Source organism: Protomyctophum bolini, assembly GCF_963924005.1.
Source record: "Protomyctophum bolini genome assembly, chromosome: 18".
Classification (NCBI taxonomy): domain Eukaryota; kingdom Metazoa; phylum Chordata; class Actinopteri; order Myctophiformes; family Myctophidae; genus Protomyctophum; species Protomyctophum bolini.
Genome location: NC_137879.1, coordinates 35747061 through 35770981, shown reverse-complemented (window position 1 = coordinate 35770981; position 23921 = coordinate 35747061). Strand labels below are relative to the sequence as shown.

Sequence of the window (23921 nt, the reverse complement as noted above, 5' to 3'; positions counted from 1 at the left end):
AGGAGACCCTGACTTGGGGCTGTAGTCTGTGGGGGGGGGGGGGGGGGGGGGGGGTAGGTCATTTTCCGTTGTAGCGCCCACACTGTGGAATGAACTTCCACCTCATGCTAGAGCTTCTCAAACCCTTTGCCTATATCACGTCTGTGAAAACTCACTTGTATACTCCCTGGCGTTCGTTCGAACATGCCGACTAAGAGTCGCTGCTTCCATTGCATTTTGCCTTTAAACGTTTTATGACATTCATTTTCATTCATTTTTCTTTTTTCTTTTAGGTTTTATGACCTCAATTACACCCAAAAAACCTGAACTTTGAACATTCAGTGGATTTTCTGTGGTCTGAAGTTTTCTTTGGGGTTTGGAAGCCTTTTGAGCTACAACGAAAACAGGCAACACAGTGAAAACAGTGACATCTGCTGGCAAATCCCATTGACATACATGGGATTTGCAGGCTCTTACATCACAAACTGCCGGCAAATCAGAGCACCTGTTTGAGCCAGAAAACCCCAGATCACAGAAAATCTATACTGAATGTTAAAAGTTCAGGTTTTTTGAGTGCAATTGAGATTAGAAAACCTAAAAAAAAATAAGAACAATTCCAAAACCTTTTTTTTTTTAATGTCACAATCCCTTTAATATGTTGCCCTGTTTTTGTATTCTTGTATTTCGCCCCTTCGGTATTTTAGTATTCTTTTTTTTTTTTGTACAGCACTTTGTTTCAACTATACTGTTGTGTTACACAAGTACAAATGAAGTGGAGTGGATTGGATTGGAGAGTCGTTCGTGTATACCTGCAGCATTTGACCACCTTGAAGAAGGGGAACGTCTTGGAGGTGTGAACGGAGTAGGAGACGACGGGGCAGGGAGGAGGCGGTGACGAGGACGAAGAGGAGGCCTCTCTGCGCCTCCTCAGTGGGACGGGGAGTAATAAATCTCTCATGGTCGACGTACACTGTACACTCTCCGTCAGTCCCACAGCACGGGGTATATGAGCGTTCAGCAGGACGCGTCGGCCGGGTGTGTGTATAGGGACGGGGGCCGTGTGTATTCTATTACTGTAGCTGCGGCACGGCCGTTCTGTATATACACTGTATACGTGTGTATGTTCAGGTCCTCTAAAAACGTCCGGAAGTCGCTCAGTGTGACTGACCGTATATATATATATATACACGCAGCTCGATCCGTTTTCGATCCGAACGACACTTTTAAAACGTGAAAAAAAGCGCGTCACGCGGAACGATGCGGTCTCTAAAAGAGCCACAGCCCTGCAGCTTCTCTGACAAGCCCCAGCAGGACCTGGTCTGGTCAGCTGCGTGGATATACTTCAGCTCGTGTATGTATCACATAATAATAAAAGAACGAAGAAAAGAAAACTAGGTGATATTCGAATGGTCAATCGACTAAATGGACGTCCGGTGGGGGGTCTCCTTTTTTCACGAGAAGGTTCTGCAGAGCGTCTCAAACGAGGATCTCTGTCTCCATTTCCACTTCACATAGTGGGGGCAGGGGAGGGTCGTCTCGGCTAGGGGTCCTCCAAGGGACTGCGGCGGAGGTGGTGGTGGTGGTGTTCGTGGTCCGAGGTGACGTGGGTGAGCCAGCTCCCCGGACGGCGTCTGCATGTATTAGTCGGCACTACTAGGTCCAACCAAAATGAACCGGTTATATATACGCTGTCAGAATCCACAGTGGAAGAATGCCTCTGAGCAAGGCATCGTCGTGTCCGAGAAAACAACAGAAATATAATAGATCTTAAGAGGGAGGAAAAAACCCGTGGTGGTTTCTCGTGTTATATATCCGGTCGATTATATGTCGGGCCGTGTGCCGTCGTCTGCACAAAGACAGAATGCAAAGACACTGAAAGCATACGTTCCTTCAATTACTTCTCCCAGGAAGATTGAACTGCTCTCAAGTCCCCATCACAATATGTTCCAGTCAATACTAAAATGCACGGACACAGCTTCAGAGTCTAGTCCAGTAAGTAAATCACCACAGAGAAGAAGAGAGAGGAGAGGGACTCCTGGAGTTTCCCAACCACTTGAAGACAGTCCAAACCGAGTGGTTCAAAACCCCGCAGCTGGGCCAGTCCTCCTCCAGACACTGAGACGCACTATAGTGACCATGCAAGCACTTCAAGAACAGAAACCGTTTATCGGGGGAGTTCCTTCTCCGTGCCAAAACAGAGCACAGTTTCCCCTCAGTCAGTTGCCACTGCATATATATATATCACTACACGCTGACTGCATGGAGAGAGAGCCCCTAGCGCGTGGCTGGCGGTATTTTTAGCACGTGGGAAAAGTTGCTCAGAGGCCCCATGGTCGTTAACCCATTTTGGGCGGGGACCCATTTTATGGTGTTATAGCATCATGTCGTGCTTTAGCTATTTAAAAATAGCAGATCTACAAGGTCGTAGCGCGCCACCGAGTGGCGCGCTACGACCTTGTAGATCTGCTATTTTTGAAAAATCCAAAGAACGACTGACATTTTTTTTTAAATCTGATCTCAGGTCAGAATGGGTTATAATCAGACCAGTGTGTTGTCCCAGTGGAAACCTCGTATGAATCTGATCTCAGGTCAGAGTGGGTTAACCGTCTCCCACATTTACACGGTGCTCCTGCTGCTGCTACTACAGGGGTGCGTGCGACTGCTCATCATTTTCTAAATGTTGCGCCCTGAGATTCTGTACCGATAAATAATACAATTAATACATTTACTCATGGGTCTAAATGGGTGAAGGTATAACCCTGTAAACGTTTAGGGGTCCAATATTGTGATTGGTGACTTTAGACTCAGCATACATGGGCAACTTCACTTAACGCTGCCCTCAGGTTAATATCAGAATACTGATATATCATTGATTTCAGCTGTTATACAATTCCAAACATGCAATAACATGACCCGCTTTTGTTCGTCCAATGTGTTTGGATTTAGTTCATATAAAGTTAACATATAACTATAACTAGGGGTTACGTATGTAACCAAAGTTATATAACAGCGAGCAAGGCTGCTCACTTATGGGAGTTTGCGCCCCCTAGCGTAAACACAGAAGCATTATATAAACTCACAGACAATTTTGGCTGGGACTTTGAGACGTGATGACGTTGAGAACCGCCCACCGGTGCGCTAGTATAAAAGCGCGTCAACGTCCCTTAGTCTCCATTCGATAACAATTGTTCTCTTCTCAAGCAACAAGAAGGGAATCCTAGTGAGCAGCCTTGCTCGCTGTTATATAACTTTGGTTACATACGTAACCCCTAGTTATATTAATCAGCTTAGCAAGGCTGCTCACTTATGGGAGACTTTATTAACTCCCTTATTGTCATCGCGAAGTCTGGACCCTTAGGGCCCGTACCATCTGTGAGCAAGGACCACAGTACGTCCCCAAAAGGACTACTGCCCCTCCTTGGGAAAGCCAACCAGGCCCAGGTCTGTCATAAGCGCCTAAGAGGAGCCGACAGAACAACCAGCTCAGCACCCTGGAGAAAACCAATGTCCCCCCAGGGAGCCGAGTCACTCCACTAACTGGAGGCCACGCTCAGGACCGCATGCGCCATCGGCGCTGCTGTCACATCCAGCCTATAGAAGGTGGCAAAAGTGGAAGACGATGCCCAGCTTGCAGCGGAACAAACATCCTGAACAGAGACCCCCCTACAGAGGGCCCAGGATGACGCCATACCCCTCGTGGAATGCGCCTTCAACCCTATGGGAGGCACTATATTCCTACCAGAGTAAGCCCGCTCTATAGCCTCCACGATCCACTGGGAAAGCCTAATCTTCGAGATAGGCAGTCCCACAGTCTTGGGATCCCAGGAGACAAACAGCTGTGTAGTCTTCCTTGTCGCCTTAGTTTTGTCCAAATACAACCTCAATGCCCTCACCGGACAGAGGTTATGCCTCCTCCTCTCCTCCTCAGAGGCAAAGGGGGGCGGACAGAACGCCACCAGGTCCATCGGTACCAGGGTAGCCAGGCGGTTCTTAGGTAAAAACGCCGGATTGGTCTTCATGACCACCCTAGCATCCCCATTAAACCTCATGCATTCCGCACTCGTGGACAACGCATGGATATCACCGACCCTCTTAGCGGTCATCAAAGCTTATTAACAACGCTGTCTTCAGCGACAATAGCTTCATACCCAACTCCTCCAAGGGCTCAAACGGTGGTCGGGACAGAGAGTCCAGAACCAAAGCAAGGTCCCATGAAGGGACCAAAGACTTAGTCACCGGAAGGAGACGACTAGCTCCCTTCATGAACTGGCGTACCAGCGGGAGCTGGCCCACCGTCTTGTCCTCAAACCGATGTGGCAGGCAGAGATAGCAGCCAGATACACCTTGACAGTACTAAAGGCTCTGCCTTTATCCAAGAGGTCCTGGAGGAACGACAGAACGACCCTCACTGGCGCTTGAAAAGGCACCACTTGAGCTGGTGAACACCAGTCCTCAAACAATCGCCATCTCAAATCATGCGCAACAGAACCCTGCCCGCGAATATTTGAAGTGAAAACACCACCAAATAGCCGTCCAAAGCACCCAGGCCTAGAAGCGGCCTCACGCCCCCCCCCCCCCCTTTCTCTTGCGAGAAAGCAGCGGGGTAACACCGGTGCCGTCCTGCCCTATGGACGCCCCATGAATAGCCCATCCTCTCACAAGAGGTGGGTGCACAGGAGCCCTCATTCACCAATGAAAAAGCAAACGGGCGTGACCTACCGGGCCTGGGACAGCTCCCGTAGGAAACTGACCCAGTCGTGGGTTATACCACCCCACACATCGGCTCACGCCCTCCAAGAAGTTTCAGGCGGTGACAGCGTCAGTTCTCATGTATTATTTATTCAAGAAAAAACAATACAGAGCAGATACAGAAAACAGAAAAACAACAGTAATACTACAGAAAATGTACAGGGGCTAAGAGCGTGCACATTTCCTGATCAACCTCCATTCTCCCTCCGAGGACTGAGGGTGGGGCCCGAGACCCCTACCCTTATCGAGGTCCCTCATAGGGGAAGGAGGTGGGGCAAGTCCCGACCGGCCATTATCCCTAGAGCGTGGTCCAAAAGGCGAGGTCCGAGACCCCTCCCTGACAAGCCCGGGACCGCAAGGCGGAGGGGAGAGAGGCAAAGACGTCCAGTCTGGCCCCCTACAGCTGCCCCCATCGGTCGTGCCCCTCAGGAGAGCACGTCCCGTAGGACGGGGAAGGGCGTCGGCCCCCCACTCCGAGACGGCCCTGATGGCGCATCACGGTCGGAAAAGCCACGCCGTCCACTCCAACAGCCCTCCTGGTCGAACTTAGGGGGGTTATGGGGACCCCTCTCAGTCTGCCCTGGCGGAGGGCGGGGGTCACCCTAGCCTGCACCGTCGACCCACGTCCTAGGAAGGCCACCGCAGCGACCAGAGGGAACGCCACGGCCCCGTGCAGCAGGGGCGAATCCACCTGTTGCACGTCATCCATGTTCCCCTGCCCGGCGACGTCGGCCCTGTCGAAGGCGACGGGGACCCCGTTGTACGGCATCCCCTCATCCATCACATCCACAGGTCGTGGGGGAAGAGACGGCGCGTTGCGGATGCCGGTCCGCGGGGCCGGGATGGGCCCCGCCCGGGGGGCAGTCGTCCTCGGAGCCGCCCGAGGCAGTCCTCCGAAGAACCTCGCCGTGGGTTTCGGGGTTCCGACGACCTGCCGATTCTCCGGCCTGTCGAAGTGCATCCGCACTTCACGGAGGCGCGACTCCCTAAGGCCAGGGGACCTCATGCTGTTGCACGGGGTGCAGGAGGGGCCCTCCCCCGTGAGGGCATTCTCCGCGTGAGCCGTCCCCAAGCAGTAGAGGCAGAGACTATGTCTGTCTCCTCCCTCTATGAAACCCCTGCAGGCCTCCAGTGCGCAGGTCCTCCGTGGAGGGCCTCTGCGGGACCCCCGTGCCGCAGACATTCCGCGCTGGGCCTCATCCTCTTTGATCTGGACGAGGGCGTCCCGTTGGGCCTGGTATGCCCTCTGTGTACGCTTAATCCTACATCGTACGATCATGTCAGAGAAATCCAGGCAGTGTGTACACCGCCCCGGTTTCTCCATCGCCTCCACGGCGTGGCCGTAGCCCAGACAGTACAGGCACTCGTCGTGCCTGTCGGCCCGGGCGATCAGGCCCGGGCACGACCTGCAGGTCTTCTGCGGACGCTGGCTGTCGTCGTCCTCATGGGCGCGACGTTGCCGACGGCGGGCTCTGGTTGCCACAGACATCCTCAGCTAGGATGTAAAGGAAACAATAAAGCAGGTTAGTATCCAGTCATGTAAAGTGGGTAGGACAGAGCTATCACTAGCAGTCGCGAAAGCCGTCACCTTATTGAACAAGATACAAGCGGGGACTCAGGACAGGGCTGTCGCCAGCTACTGTAGAGGCGCCGCGGGCGTGTGGGGGCTTAGCAGGGCCGTCGCTTAGCCGCCCCCACAGTCCGTCACAGCATGGGAACCACATTGCACCAGCCCTGTGCTGCCCGGGTCAGTGGGCAGACACGTTAGGTGGAATGCTAGGAATGAACATCACTAGCTGGAGCAAAGGAAACCGAGGTCACGAGAGTGATCCCCAGGTTCGGTGAGCAGTTCCCGCGAGGTCGTCCGCCGATGGGGGGGGCCCGAGTTTGGCGAAGCCAAGACAAGTGTGCGGTCATCAACCAGGCAAGCCAGCCACAGACCTCCGGTCATAGGCAGCCACCAGCAACAGCCCGACTCACAGGCTAAGAGCCCGTCCATAGCCATCATCAGACCGTCACACAGCGTGGAAATCAATTGTTTCCTGAGGTCGCCCATCCGTGGGGGACCGTGCTGGCATTGTCCAGGTAGAAAACCCGGGGCAAAGTTGACAAGTCGGAGGCAGCCACCTTCCCCTGGAAACCAGGAGGCACGTGACGGGAGCCGTAGACCAGACTCGCCGGTGTCACAGGAGAACAGGGCCATCCATGGCCGTTCTCACAGACCGTCACCCGGCATGGAACCAAGGCGGCGACGTCTAAGTGGAAGCCGGGGCGAAGCCGTCAAGCGCCATTCATTCCTGTCAGCCAGGAAACACGCGACGGAGGCGGTAGCCAAGCATTCGCCGGCCCATAGAACGAGGGGTTACGAACGTAACCATCGTTCTAGCCATAAGCGAGCGGCCTTGGTTACACATGTAACCTCTAGTGGCGGCCAACCGGCAGCCACGTTTAGTGAGGGTCCAGGCAGGAAGTGGCATGCCGCTGCGGGCAGCCGCCTCATCCTGTAAGGTCAAGAGAGGCGTGGGCGGACATCGCAGGCAGGGCTCGCCGATTAAGGAGCCCTAGTTACGTCAGTAACCTCCGCTTCAATGGCCGCTCTTACAAGCTAAGTGCAGCGATAGCTGAGTCGCAGACCGCCACATCAGTGGGGTGCGAAGCAGCAGCCCGAGCCATCAGCCACGTAGGCGGAGGCTCCGTGGGCGAACACGCTACCAGCATGGTTCGCTGATTCATGCCACCCGGGTTACTAACAGTACCCTCGAGTTTTATCAATCAGTTTCACAGGGCTGTAAGTTTCAGACAACACGCTGCCGTGGGCTCGAAGGGCCGCGGGACGTCGTGTGTGGAAGCTGGGGAAAGAGCTATCACTAGCTGTTCACCCAGATCGTCAGCACAGCGTGAGAGCTAAACAGGCATATCACTATATGCTGTTTGAATCATCGGGGCGTCGGAGAGCGGCGCCTCCATGCAGGGGACCAGTGCCTGGCTCCTTGTTTCAGAGCGGCAGTGTAGGCCTTCTGTGCAATAGAGGTTGCCATAGCCCAGGCAGTAGAGACACTCGTCATGCAAGTCGTCATGGGCGAGCAGGCCCTTGCAGGTCTTGCACGCCCCTTGTATGCACTGGCTGTGAGCGTCCGCCCAGGCGCGGCGGCGTTGGCGACGGGTTGTGGTCGGGGACTCTGCCATCACACGAGGCTTAGAAGCACGTGGAAACGAAGAGCAGAGTTACAAGCAGCCACGTAGGTGGAGGCTTCGTGGGCGAACACGTTACAGGCAAGGCTCGCTGGTTCATATAACCCTGGTTACAACAGTAACTGCGAGTTTAATCAATCAGTTTCACAAGGCTGCGCGTTTCAGATCACCACGCTGCCGCGGGCTCGAAAGGCCGCGGGACGTTGTATGTGGAGGCCGAGAGAAGAGCTATTATTAGCTGTTAACGCAGGCCGTCAACACAAACGTGAGAGCTAAACAGAAATATTACTATATGCTGTTTAGAATACACGGCGCCACGGGCTAGAAGGCCGCGGGGCGTTGTATGTGGAGGCCGAAAAAAAAAAGAGCTATTATTAGCTGTTAATGCAGGCCGTCAACACAAACGTGAGAGCTAAGCAGAAATATTACTATATTTTTGTGCAGCTCACCACGCCGTCACGGGCTTCGGGGCCGCGGGACGTGCGTGTGCTGTGTCGGCTACACTAGCTGTTAAAGCAGGCCGTCAACACAGACGTGAGAGCTAAGCAGAAATATTACTATATCTTGTGCAGCTCACCACGCCGTCACGGGCTTCGGGGCCGCGGGACGTGCGTGTGCTGTGTCGGCTACACTAGCTGTTAAAGCAGGCCGTCAACACAGACGTGAGAGCTAAGCAAAAATATTACTATATTTCGTGCAGCTCACCACGCCGTCACGGGCTTCGGGGCCGCGGGACGTGCGTGTGCTGTGTCGGCTACACTAGCTGTTAAAGCAGGCCGTCAACACAGACGTGAGAGCTAAGCAAAAATATTACTATATCTTGTGCAGCTCACCACGCCGTCACGGGCTTCGGGGCCGCGGGACGTGCATGTGCTGTGTCGGATACACTAGCTGTTAAAGCAGGCCGTCAACACAGACGTGAGAGCTAAGCAAAAAATATTACTATATCTTATGCAGCTCACCACGCCGTCACGGGCTTCGGGGCCGCGGGACGTGCGTGTGCTGTGTCGGATACACTAGCTGTTAAAGCAGGCCGTCAACACAGACGTGAGAGCTAAGCAAAAAATATTACTATATCTTGTGCAGCTCACCACGCCGTCACGGGCTTCGGGGCCGCGGGACGTGCGTGTGCTGTGTCGGATACACTAGCTGTTAAAGCAGGCCGTCAACACAGACGTGAGAGCTAAGCAAAAAATATTACTATATCTCGTGCAGCTCACCACGCCGTCACGGGCTTCGGGGCCGCGGGACGTGCGTGTGCTGTGTCGGCTACAGCGGGCTAATGGTAGCAGCCACCGATGCCGGCACCCGTGTGGAAACTAACAAAGGGTCGAGGCCGTTTCTAGCCCGTCACACGTTCGGGACCTTAAGTCACCGAAGTTTGTGTGGAAGCAAAAACACGCTATTGCTAGCCGTGTCAAAGACCGTCACACGGGTAAAGAAACTTAGCAGGGCTCGAGCCACCACACAAGTTACATCACCCACCAAGTTATTATTAACCTTGGTTAAGGAAAAACGGACTTACCGTTTTTCTTTACTTCTCGAAGCCTCTAGGAAAGCAGTTTCCGCGGTACCGAGAAGTTTTCTCGTCCTTATGGAAATAACTCAGATGCTAAACCTTAGGGAGACTTCGCTTGCGCTGTGTTACACACATGAGAAGAAACAAATGAATGGAGACTAAGGGACGTTGACGCGCTTTTATACTAGCGCACCGGTGGGCGGTTCTCAACGTCATCACGTCTCAAAGTCCCAGCCAAAATTGTCTGTGAGTTTATATAATGCTTCTGTGTTTACGCTAGGGGGCGCAAACTCCCATAAGTGAGCAGCCTTGCTAAGCTGATTAATATAACTAAATCCATTTGAAAAAAGAAAAAAAAAAAGGTTATTTATACTTATTTTTCAGGATTCCAATAAATAACATTTATTTTTAGGATTTCAATTCAAATATAAGCAAAAAAGATTGCTGATCTACACAAGCTCGAAACGCGTCGCACTGTAGATCGGCTATTTTTTTTGCCACGACAGTAATATGCAACGTGGGCTCCTCTGGAGTGAGTGTGGAAATATATAGTGGCCCCTCGCCATCGTCAAAGTTGCACCACCTCTGCTTTAGAGCAAGTCTCAATGTTAACCCATTCTGACCTGAGATCAGATTCATACGAGGTTTCCACTGGACACACACTGGTCCGATTAACCCATTCTGACCTGAGATCAGATTTAAAAAAATGTCAGTCGTTCTTCGATTTTTCAAAAAATAGCAGACCTACAAGCTCGTAGCGCGCCACTCGGTGGCGCGCTATGAGCTTGTAGATCTGCTATTTTTCAATAGCTAAAGCATAACATGATGCTAACACCAAAATGGGTTCCCGTTCAGAATGGGTTAAGTGAAGTGATATAACATTACATGTAGAATGGAAACTGACCATGACAACCACACGGCTGGTTGTTTTTCTGTTTACCATTTCCATAGCAACACACGCCCACTGTCCAGTAGTGTGAAGCGATGGACAGACAGACAGACAGACAGAGACACCTGGTGTGACTGTGTGTGTGTGTGTGTGTGTGTGTGTGTGTGTGTGTGTGTGTGTGTGTGTGTGTGTGCGCGCTCTGTCCTGTCCACTATGCTATAAGAGGAAACCTGACACATCACCACCTGACATGAGATTCACAGACAGCAAGAGAGAGGCCAAAGGTGCGACGATAAATGTGTTTAGAGAATTTTAGGTGATTACGGTGATGCCTGCCTACTACTACTACTCTCTCTCTCTGTCACTCTTGCACACACACACACACACACACACACACACACACACACACACACACACACACACACACACACACACACACACACATTATGTTTGTATTACTCTACTAGGCTATACTATTTAGACAGACGGTAGATATAGGTTCTTGATTTACTATGATCCTATAGATTACTATATGTCTATGCATTTGACATATAAGCGTTTCCCTTGCTTACTGGAAGTCCCTCTGGTTTAAGAGTGTCTGTTAAAGGACCACTTCACCACTTTTCAACCTATCTTCATATAATAGGTCCTCACTAATAATGATGAAAAAATGGCACAATTATTTTCTACACAGTCTGTGTCTCATAGGACGGCTGTGGGCAGTTTAGAAACCGTCTTCCAGTGACATCATCATTAGCCAGGCTTATTTTTAAAACAAGTTTCTTTTACAAAAATATTTTAGATTTTCATTATCGTGAGAACGATGGCTTCCATTTTTGCATTGCAACTTTTCAGGACTAGAAAGCCTGCAGTTTCTATTAGCTTGCATTCCCCATCGATGATGTCACTGGAAGACGGTTTCCGAACTGCCCACAGCCCTCCTATATGAGACACAGACCGAGTTGAAAAAAATTGCACCGTTTTTTCGTGATTATTAGTGAGGACCTATTATATATGAAGATAGGTTGAAAAGTGGTGAAGTGGTCCTTTAAAAAGCCCGCGGGGATATTTAGTGCCATTGAATCAGAGCCGCCCAGCGATTTGCTGCTACGGAGCGCATTTCACGGTGCACCAGGCACCAGACAATAAGTGATATTTGAATTAAGTGAAATCACTGAATATACCTTTAATGTTCCGTCCTGTGATTAAAGGTATATTCAGTGATTTCACTTAATTCAAATATCACTTATTTTTTTTGTTTTGTTGTGATAATCCTCCCTACTATAGAGTGTGCTGACCATATAAGGAGATCCTCCCTGTCCCCAGTTAACCCCTGGGGGGGGGGTAAAAAAACCTTAGGTTTCGTTTTTGGCTCTCTATCCTGATTGGATGAAAGGCTTAGGTCCCACAGCCAAAAATGAAACCTAAGGTTTTTTTTGAGTGAAATCACTGAATATACCTTTAACCTCCGTCCTGAACACTGAGCGTATCCTTAGAATACTACACCTTAAATATTTTTTCTCTAGACCTGCTGTTCTGAATAGTAACAGTACCAGTAACTGTGACCCCATTGTAAATGAACCTGTACCTGTGAATATTAGAGAACCCACCCCTTTTAAAAAGAAGTCATCCTTTCTCCCTGCATCGAATCTATGCCCCTCTATTGTCACATTTGACAAAACCAAGATCGATGCCTTCCTCGATGCGTCTCACAAAAGAGGCTTCATTACAGACAAGGAAAAGACATTTTTGGTTAAAGATCACCCAGTGTGCCCAGTCATTTATGGTGTTCCCAAAATTCATAAAACCCTGGTGAACCCACCCCTCCGCCCTATAGTGTCGTCCATAGGCAGCTTAACTGAACCTCTGTCTCAATATGTTGACTATTTTTTAAGAAACCATGTACAAAATTTACCTTCTTACCTTGGTGACACGACTGATGTTCTTAATTTAATCAACAACCTGAAGTGTGAACATGATGATGTGATTTTAGCTACACTTGATGTGCAGAGCCTATACACATGTATACCGCATAATGCTGGCCTAGAAGCTATTTCCCATTATTTGGGTACACGCCCGGCACACACATTGCCCCCCTCAGCCTTTCTGACTGATCTAGCTGAGATTATTCTCTCTAACAACTTTTTCAAATACTCTGGTAACTTTTACCTACAATGTCAAGGGACTGCCATGGGCAGTGCATTTGCCCCTTCTTATGCCTGCTTGGTCATGGGCTTTTGGGAAGAACGGTTTATTTACAACCCTGTGAACAATGTTTTCCTCCCCAAAATTACACTCTGGCGTAGATACATTGACGATGTGGCTTTAATATGGAAAGGTACTACTGATGAGCTGCATTTGTTCCATCAATATATTAACTCCACTACCAAATACCTAACTTTTACCATGGAGTTCGACAATGACAGAATTAACTTTTTAGACTTGACAATATTCAAGAGCGCAGATGGCTTATTTAACACCACCATCTACCGCAAACCGCTCAGCAGGAACACCCTACTCAGAGCAGATAGTAACCACTCCAAACAGCTCACAACCTAGCATGCCACACACGCACGTCCGCTTCAGACAAATCCACCCTGCGTCTCTTAAATACCATACCACAGTGATTAGCGAGCTTCTCTGTGTGTGTGTGTGTGTCCGTGTCCATACAGCTGTCATAACACGTATTAACCCCCCCCCCCCCCCCCCCCCAGTACAGGGACCGTTGCCCACGGCAACATGGGAGAATGAAAGAGCGTATTTAACCTGCGTGGTTTTACAAGGCCTCTGTCAGCAGGCTGCATGACACACGCGCACACACACACACACACACACACACACACACACACACACACACACACACACACACACACACACACACAGCATGAGACCTTAAACACATATACACAACTTTACAGAGAGAGCAGTGATGGAGAAAAGTATATGTGGAACTATACTCCGTTACAAGTAAAAGTCCGGACGTCAAACTGTACTTGAGTAAAAAGCACAAACGTATTGGTATCAAAAAAATTACACCCGTGTGAACCGAGTGGTGCAACTCCCCTCTCTCTCCCCCCCCCCCCCTCCTCTCTCTCTCTCTCTCTCTCTCTCTCTCTCTCATTAGCGGGCAACAGTCTGTCAGCACTGTCTCTCTCTCTCTCTCTCTCTGTTTCTGCATGGCACAACAGCGCCCCTACTGGCACTCCTACTGGTGCTCACACATACATAGGTGGGTGGGTGAACGTCACATACTGTAAATAGGTGAACGTCACGGACATTGCTGGTTGCAGGAGTGGTTGCACCACTCAAAAAAAGAAAAGAAAAAAAGGGGGGGCACGGTGGCGCTTAACGCATTCTGAACGGGGACCCGTTTTGGTGTTATGCTTTAGCTATTGAAAAATAGCAGATCTACAAGCTCATAGCGCGCCACCGAGTGGCGCGCTACGAGCTTGTAGGTCTGCTATTTTTGAAAAATCGAACAAACGACTGACATTTTTAAGAATCTGATCTCAGGTCAGAATGGGTTAATCAGACCAGTAGTGTGTGTCCAGTGGAAACCTCGTATGAATCTGATCTCAGGTCAGAGCGACCGGGCCGTCTATACCTCGCTATAGATCCATTCCTTTCCAATGGCCGCGCTCCCCCGTCCGCCCCGTTCCTATACCATAGTAAACGTCCCCCGAAATAATTTCTCTCCAATCTAATATCTCCCCCCCCGTCCGAGTTCTGTCCAATCATAAAGCTCCGTCGCCCGTCCCTCCTCCCTCCTCCACCGATGTAAAACAAATCCTCCTCCACCGACTTTGCGGGTTTGCCGAATGTGGATCCGGTCTGTGTGTCCAGAGCAGGATATGAAACGGTGCTTGCATAACGTTGCGTGTACAAATTACCGGATACGGTAGGCCAGGGGTATTCAATTAGATTAGGCCGGGGGCCACAACTGTAGAATGATTGTGTGCGCGCAAAGCGCTGAAATTTGTGGGTTCTCAAAATGCTTTTTGTGCTCAAACACGAAGAATTATGTATATTTCCACACAGTAATGAGCTGTATAGACATATTGTCCTGCTATATGAAGATAGGTTGAAAAGTGGTCCTTTAATGATTACCGTCATTATGGTAATATCACAATTAATATCGCACACACCATACCTGTAACTTTTATTAGCCCTCATATTATTCTCCAACAAAAAAAAGAAAAACTTTTTTTTTCTCCAAAATTATTTCAGGGGCCACAAGGGGGCGCTCCGCGGGCCGCATGTGGCCCGCCAATTGAATACCACTGCGGTAGGCGGTCTCTAGACAGGACCTGAGCGCACATGTAGAGGAGCAATGGAAACCAGCTCGCAATGCGACGGGAAACGAAAAGACTTTGTTTTGCTTTAACGTGGGAAAAACAAAACAAATGCCCATACTTTGAGATCTTTTTGATGAATGGGACAACTTGTTTGACACGGACGTCGTTATTCTTCTCTTACAGTAAAAAGGCAAGTATCGTTGACTTCTTCAATTAAACGTTTGTAATTCAATTGTCGATCGTCTTTAGCGTGCAAATCAGTATACCGCACAATAATAACAAACAGTGGTGTCGCATATACGATCCAAAATGCAGAGGGTTTTAATGCTTTAATTGTAAATAATTGTTTTAGTAGATCCTATATACTGTGGATCAGTGGCTCCCAAAATTATTCATGGCAAGGACCCCCCAAATTTACACTCGTTATAGCCCCGCGGACCCCCCATTTAAAAAATATATGCCAGGGACCCCCATAAGAGAAGATGTTTTAAGGCTCATACACCAGTTTTCGGTGATAGGTTATCACCAAAAATCTATCTTATCACCTAAAACGGTGATAAGAGTTGAGGCCATCGTACTCGCGGTGATGTCCTTAAAGGATTGACCCTGCCTCCCTGTGGTTTACCCAACTTCTAGACCAATCAGTGAACGGGGGTGAAAAGACTTGTCTGATAGTAAAAAAACAGAGAGATGGGGGTCTGTGTCCGCGGTGATAGCTGATCATCACCGCGACTGACTGGTAATGGTGTAGTTTTCCAACCCTTTAAAAACTACACCGCGGTGATAACCCATCACCAAAAACTGATGAGTATGTATGAGCCTTTTACAGTTGCTAGAAGTGATTTTCAACCAGTTTAATTTCAAGGACCCCCTTGCCATGCATTAGACTACGGACCCCCGTTTAATGTCATTTCTATCTCTGAGACCCCCCCCCAATTCATATTGCAAAATCAATGTTAATTTAACTCTTGAGAGTGTACAAATGAAACCAATGGTCCATTTTGGTTCCAAACTATCATTTAGCTGGGGACCCCCTGGGGACTCCCTGTTACAGTGTTATGTCCGCAAACATTTACCTTGCAACGTTTTAAGGAGCGAAAGTCACACCAATAAACATATTGACCATATAAAACATTACATATATAGTGCAACACTATATTTATTTTGGGGCGGGGCCTGCATAGATGCGTTTGTGGGTTCCACTCTGCAAAGGTGATATTAATCAAATGAACCCTAGAATCCCTATCCTGGGCATATTATAATATCGGCAAACATTTGCTGAAAATAGCAGATCTACAAGCTCACAGTTACAACGTATCGCAGTGAAACATTTTGTGAGCTATATCAGCCATTTTATATGAATAGACTTAGTAGAGTACAACGGAGGTCCTCTTAATCTTAATCTTATGTTACAGGACTTTGGAAGTACACGTGCATATGTTTTATTCAATAATTAATTAATAAAGGTAATCAAATATTTAGTTCCAAATGAAGCTGGCAGGGAACACTGCCCAATTAACAAAAGGTAACCAAAACTACAGGTGCCCTGGTGTGGCTGCCTGAGGAGGAATGGAGAGACCAGAACATTAACACAGCAGGTGCTTTAATAGTGTTTGGGGAGGACACTGGCCAGGTGTCTCCCCTTCTGCAGATTGCCAGCTCCGCCCTCCCAATCCAGCACTGCAAAGGGATTGGGTTAAAGAGAGGGTAACATGTTTTTTATTTGCAAAACTGTTGACACACGTCTCTAAGAAAACATTTACGTTTTCCAACGATATATAACAAATGTCTGGGGGTAAAATACTCATTTGACATTTTAGGTTTATAAAATAAAATCATTACATCCACCATTTTGGGGAAAATCTTCGGAATCTGTTGATGACGCGGTTGTGTGACGTCAACAGTGGACGGCAGAGAGATGTCTTTTTGCAATGCTAACTCGGATAGATACGCCCACTTCCTTATCAGCCCTAGCAGCCCGGGGGAAAAGGACTGCAGAAGTTACTTCCAAGTTCCACGTTACTTTGACGGATTTTACGCCTGGCTCTTAGCACAGCACACACTACGCAGTACGCACGCACATGATAGATATATTAGATAGATATCATTTTATTTTCTCTCAAAAACACTATGCCAAAGCGGTGTGTGATCGGGGGGTGTAGCAATGTCGCTGAGGAAGGCCGACCACCGTGGCATCTGTATGAAAATACTAATTTCCTGTTATCTCACTTATACTTGAGAAAGACCATATGGGTCGAAACGTTGCTGTGTTCGTGAATAAAGTCACCTGTCCTGGAGCATTAGAAAATGGGAGGCTGCGAGCCCTTGTTTTCGATTATGATCTGTTTGGCTCAGCACCAAGACCGGAGGATGTGCGTTATATTATCGTATTCTCCACCGTGGCACCAACCAATGCAACCATGCCTTTGTAGTTTGTACCGAATATGATGAATAATAAATTAATAAATCATTCATTGTGTCCGGCTGCCTCAACACAGCTCATCCCTTACAGACACATTTGAAAGAACACAGTATTTACACCAGATTTCAAATTATCCCATATCGGAAAACAACAGTTGTAATGAAAGAATAGACACACTAGCTGCCAGCCAATTCAAGTTTATTGAAATGTTATTGTAATGTGTACAGCTGGACAGGGTTAACCCAGAAAAATGACCAGCGGACTGAGCTGTGTGTGTGTGTGTGTGCGTGTGGGGGAAGGGGGGACCTCCATAATCCATCCACCGAGTCTCCAAGCTTGTCTACCCGCAGATAGCAACTAATCGTCGGCTTGGTGCCGAGTCCCGCTCTAGCTCTAAGCCTGGAGCGGAGTGAAGACACGCCCCTCGCGACTGCAGCTGCCGAGATTTATAGCCACCTATGCTAGCTCTGTTTCACTATGGATATTGCAAAAACGGTCTTATCAATTATTAAGAAAACATAACGTGTGATGGCCGAAATATCACCGGTCATGGTCGTTAACAAAGTTATGTATTTACTCCCTTCGTAGAGTGTTTAATATGGTAATTCCCACAGCCACTTTTCAATGTAATCCTATGGGGGCCCGACCAGATCCCCCCGTGATGACGCGCCATATTGACTCGTCACTTTCCGAGGTGAATGGGCGGTGCTTCGGGAGTTGTAACCTCCTTCTTCTGACAGCTCCCAAAGTACACACAATGACACTATAGTTGTATTGACCATTGTGTTCACAATTATTACACAATTAAATTGGGGAAAGTAGTGCCAAAAATGTTACCTACTCTTTAAGCACGCCTGACACAGAACAGCGTGCACATTCCTTAAAGGTACAGGGGCCGTCACACTATCATCATCTACCTGCTGTCCATCAAAGACTGTCTAATAATGAATTGCATTTTTATGGCGCTTTTCTATGCACTACATGCCTACTCAAAGCGCTTAAAATGGTTCATTCATTCATACATTGGGAGGTCAAGCGGCGAACAGTCGACGCCAGCGTCCTCACTTCCCACCCCCAATCCAAACCTTGATGCTGAGTGTCAAGCAGGGAGGCACTGGGTCCCATTTGTAGAGTCTTTGGGGATCGAACCCTGAGCTCCCAGTCTCAGGGCGGACACTCTAACCACAAGGCCACTGAGCTGGTCTAATGTTAGCCTGGAACTCACCTATGCTTTTTATGGCATAGGCAGCTCCCGGCAGGATCCGCCGGGAGAATATATGCGCAGCTGCGCGACATGAGATGATGAGACTAATTACTTAGAGCGACAGAGAGAGCGTGTGTGTGTACATGTGTGCGTGTGTATGTCAATTTTACAAAGGTGCAGACAATCAGAAATCAGCAGAGAGTGAGCAATGTTTGCGCTACTCTATGCCGAATTGAAGTGGACTCAGACCCAGACTTTTTTTTTCTCCCTGGAAATAAAAACGTCTGGGTTTCCGAGGCTAGTCTAATGTCCACCCCACTCTTCCTCCTATATCACCATCCACCTGCTGTGCTTAAAAGCCTTCTCCCAAAGCCTCAGTTGCTGTTTTCCAAGCCCGTCACAGGGTTTCCAACTAACAGTGACAATGTGCATAATATAGCCTACACTACAGTCTATGAGGGCTTAAAGTCTATAGGGGTGCCTCAGAATACTTTGATCCTATTTGTAATTGATCAATGTCAGATCAGTTTAACTACCCTCTAGGTTAAACTGTTCTTTTTCAGTGTTTAGTCTCCACCACCAAAAATGGCAGATCTACAAGCTCACAACATGTCGAGCTTGTAGATCTGCTATTGTTGGTGAATGTTCCCCCCAGAATAGGAATGCTGGGGTTTAAGTGGTTAAACGACTGTGTTCCTCGTGACACACTGTATTTTGGGGAGAAAGGATAACATATCTACGTACAGTTGTCATATGATAAAAGGTGCTATAAAGTAACAGCGTAATTCATGGATTTCACCGTGGATGAAAAAGTTATTTACAGGGGTGACCTACATAGGCGGACTTTGAACTTGACGCCAGACTGCTTGGCGAGCGACTCCCGCGCGCACGCCTTTATTTTAGCGTTTTTACAATGCCCTAACCCCTAAAAATGAGTTATTTAGGTAGTACAGCAGCTCACACACATGCACTACAGCCGTACAGCGAGTCATCATATCATGATAAGAGAGATGATTACAAACTACAGTCAGAAGCCATAAGTTAAGTTTGAAAAAAAATCCGCCCATGGTGACCTAGCTGTGCCAAAAATGCTTGAGTCATATCAATTATACATGTCACAATGTTGAATACCCTGTGGTGTTTGAAATGTATTGATTAAAAGTATGCAGTTGAATACTTTTTTTTTTACTTAATGAAAAATGATATACTGCTCAAGGATCTAACTCCCTTCAATGTGTAAAGGCCTATTCATATAGTCTGGATTTTCGGTGGTGAGCTGACCACCGGAGCTGAAATAACGTTGGTGAGTAAAAACAGAGAGAAGGGCTGGGGGGCGGTGGTGGCGGTGGTTTGCTCTTCACCGCGGCTCGTGATGTCATGTTGTAGTTCGGTGGTCACCCCACCACCGTAAATCCAGACTACGTATGAGCCTTAACAGAGCATGCATTCTGTAACGTTATACTGTTCAATGAGTTATTTGCCATCTTGTTTGATCCCCGTTGGAGGGGAGATAAATTCAGGTGTCATAATATTCAAGATGTTTGTTACATCTCATACAGAGATTAAAGATTAAATAAAAAATAAAGTGTGTAGATATGTATATCAATGACATTCTGATCTGCATTTGCAGTTGAGTTGGAGTAAGTGAAAGATAATGTAACGTGGATATATACAAATACTATATACTGTAGTGTGTACTGTACATCTTCGCTGCCTGTCTGTCTGTCATGCACATGAAAAGCGTGCATTTTGGCACACTGGAAAGAAACAGCATTGTGTTTGCCTAGTAGGCATATCATGTATTCCGTGAGGGTACAGCCTTTGTCAAGTAGTATAAGCTATACGTGCACATAATCATCGTCATGAATGGAATACGTTTGCATATTAATTTAACCCAAGCAGTCATTGTGTAGGCTATGCCCCGCGAGTCGGACTGCTGTGAGTGATATGCCACGCTAACGAGAGACTGGCAAAGCAGTCATAATTATAAACAACGTGTGTATGGAGTGATCGATGAATGAATGCATAAAACACAATGAATGAAGGCTGGTGTATACGTGTGCAATGTGCATAGTTATTGCGAACGCAGTGAGCACCAACTATGAGACCTAGCAGATCATGTCTGTCCGTGTGTCTGTCTGTCTGTCTGTCCCGCTGTTACACCACCTGCCCGCCACCAGAGGGCGCAGCTGTATCACACACACACACACACACACACACACACACACACACACCTTAACTTAAAAAAACTTAACTTAAAAAAAAACTTAACTTAAAAAAATAACACACACACACACCTTAACTTAAAAAAACTTAACTTAAAAAAAACGTAACTTAAAAAAATTTTAACTTAAAAAGAAACCACAAATATGTACGAGCTGCGTTCGCTTCCCGCATTTGCGCGTCTTACTTGTATCTCTGATCTCGCCACTAAATGCAGCATTTACTAAGGCGAAAGAAATGGAAAGTAGCCCTCCTCTCCTTTCCGAGAATTTCTTGTAGATTGGCTATTTTAGTCCAAATCCGCCAGTGGAGCGTGTGCTTTTCGATGCTTATAGCACAGGTTGTACAGTAAACTCCAGAGGATGTATATACAGTACTATAATAGTTTGGAGACCTCACTGTCCATGAAAAGATTCAAACAGCGGCGTCACCGGTCCCAACTCCCGAAAATGCTCTCGCATATAAGCGCTCGTATAAGGCTGCACGATGTATACCGCTATCGTATCGTAATCGAGGTATATGAACATGAGCAATATCACAGTATTGCAAAAAAGGAGACGATATTGCGATATGACGGGTGGGGGGGGGGGGGGGGTCGGTGGGCCAATTACATATAATCTTTGGGGTTCTCGACATGAAAGTTTGAGAACCACTGATATATAGAAACACAGGTTTATTTTCCAGAAAGCCGTCATGATTTAGAAGACATTTTGTAGAATCTGGTCTCAGGGGCTTTTAAAATCCATTTCTGAATAGCAAGAGGCTATATTTGCGGGTCCTTCTTAGGCGTGGAAAAATCCGGGAACCCCCGATGACCCCCCCCTTAAGCTTAAGGCATGATAAGGTAGGTGTGTGTGTGTGTGTGTGTGTGTGTGTGCGTGCCTGCGCGGTGTGGTCGGTGGATCATTTTCCATTAAGGGTCAGTACTTCTGTAAGAAAGGGTCTTCGCGAGGTCAACAGTACAAATACCGTGCATTCAGATGTTAAACACACAGACCGCATGCAGCTGCACCGCATATACCAAAGGCTGCACGGCCTGTACTGCGAGCTGAAGGCCACGGCTTCGAGCTCCTTTAGGCATGAGGGACGTGCAGAGAGTGTTACAGGGTGCAGGGGCTGAAATTCCGTAAAAAAGGGCACTTGTGGACTAAAATGCTGCGTTCCAGATCAGGAGAGTTCCGGGTGGGGGGGGGAGCATTTCTCGGGGTGTGGTGTGGGAATGGAGAGGACTGCGTTTGCATTTCTTTCAAATCACATTGTGTGCTGAAACAGTGTTGTTTTCGTCAACTAAAACTAAGACAAAAAAAATGTTCGTCGACTACCTTTTTCCCCCCCGACGAAAACTAAATGGAAACTAAATTAAAACTAAGCTATGATGACTAAAACTATAAGACTAAATATACTGACAATTTCGTCAACAAATAAGAAACTAGACTAAAATGTTAGGAAGGGACTATAGTGGGCAAGAGATCCAGTATAAGTTGGTTGCATGCTGAAAATCCCGATCTACAAAGCGACACATTTTAGTCGACTAAATCAACCGTAGATTTAGTCGACTAAAATCTTATGACATTTTAGTCGACTGAAACTAGACTAACACTAAAACATTTCCAGGTGACTAAAATGTGACTAAAACTAACTGAAACCTATTCAAGAGACTATATACGACTAAAACTTGCTGCCAAAAACAACAGTGGGCTGAAAGGTGCTATACAAATACAGTGTATTATTATTATTATTATTTATGGAATATTGGATATTGCTGTGACCCGAGGGCCAGTTTTAAACACGCTGCGATGCATATAAGTGTGCCGAAACGGCCGAAACGGCTGAAATAGCAACAGCTGGCCACGAGTTTGGAGACAATGACCCAGTTTGACCTCATCGCATACAGTTGACTCACAAACACACACACACACACGCACACACACACACACAGGCACACACACACACACACACTCTACACTCCAGATGTACATTCACTAAGAGACACGTCCACCTGGCACAAGTCACGGTGGTGGTGTTGTTATTGTGACCTTTGACCTCGCGGTGACCTCCGGGACCAGAGCGCTGTCAGACTGTGTTCCTGTCACCTAGCTGCCCTCGACAACCACAACAACATTCACCCGTGTATCTCCTGCTCTCAAAGGGGCTTAAATGGACTGCATGCGGCATAATGGCGTCATTCTCCAAAAGCACTTTACATTGTATTTCAAGCGCACACGAGCGAGCGCACGCGCACGCACACACACACACACGCACACACGCACACACACACACAGCAAAGACACCAAACTACTCGTCATTGGAGGTTCAGCTATAGCTAGTGCCTTGCTCGAGGACATGCAGCTATATATAGGAGGAGGAGCCGCGGGGATCAAAGCCGGGAACCTTCCAACTTCAAAGAAGGCCGTCCTATATACTTCCTGAGCCACCGCCGCTCCCCTAAAGTGCAAAACACGCTGCCTGCGCACCGTTGAGAAGTTGGTGGAAAGTTATACCAGTGGCGTGCACAGATAGACTGTCACTAGGGGGTGCTAGAGCACCCTCTGCCCTTTTGGCAATGTGCTCTTTTGAAGAAAAAATCACACCTGTGACCTGTGTGAACCGAGTGGTGCAACTCCCCTCTCTCCCCCCTCCTCTCTCTCTCTCTCTCTCTCTCTCTGCTCCGTCAGATTAGCTTTATTATGGATATCAATCCTGTTTCTGTGCTGCGTGCGCAGCCTCTAAATCACCCCCACAGACCGTGGCAGTCAGAAGTTGGATTTGCGTCCAGCAGGTGGCAGCCATGTCACATACTTCTCTCGTTCCAATTTCACGCATGCGCACACCACTCGTGCTCATACACCTACATCACAAACAAACAAACAGGTACACGGACATTGCTGGATGTAGGAGTGGTTGCACCACTCAAAAACAAAGAAAACATGTTTTAGTTTTAGTTTTTTTTGTACAGTGTACACTGTACAGTATGTGGAACATGGTGACATTGATCAATTCTTGATAAAAAGCTTCTAATATATTATTTACTCCCCACAATCTATAAAAATCTCACACTATTAAGGCAACTGGCCGGTTCCACGCGCTGCACACGCGGTGCCCTTTTTTCACTTGAGCAACCTGCCCCTCTAAATGTATGTGCACGCCACTGGAAGTTACTAAACATTAAAGATGGAGTGCCGTGATTTTTTTCCCACCCTAAAACATGATCATCAGGTCTTAATGCTATATAAGGAGGTATCGTTTTTTCAAAAAATTGTACAGTATTTGTTAAAATGTTGTTTTTATGTGGGCACACCCACCAGTTCATTAAGTATGCATGGTTTGCCTGGCGGGTGGTGATGGGTGGTGATCCACCTGAGCTGAAGCCGCACCCACAGCTATAGTTGTATGATAAAGGGGGAAGGGTTAGGGGAGGGGCTGATAATGTGATGTCACTATATTACTGT

General features: G+C 47.8%; 1 protein-coding gene across 4 annotated transcripts in view; it reads right to left on the bottom strand.

Moving 5' to 3' along the window:
* Positions 1-23921, bottom strand: part of prkg1 (protein kinase cGMP-dependent 1) — a gene marked incomplete at its 5' end in the record, with an annotated part of 198903 nt that overhangs the window by 17614 nt on the left and 157368 nt on the right. The window contains one exon of one of the 4 annotated variants that reach the window (XM_080788790.1): positions 789-2139. The exons of the other annotated variants lie outside the window; for them this stretch is intronic. Coding sequence (XP_080644916.1) covers positions 789-937 — 149 coding nt within the window. Of the gene's footprint in view, positions 1-788; positions 2140-23921 lie in introns of those variants that run through there. 4 annotated transcript variants of the gene reach the window in all.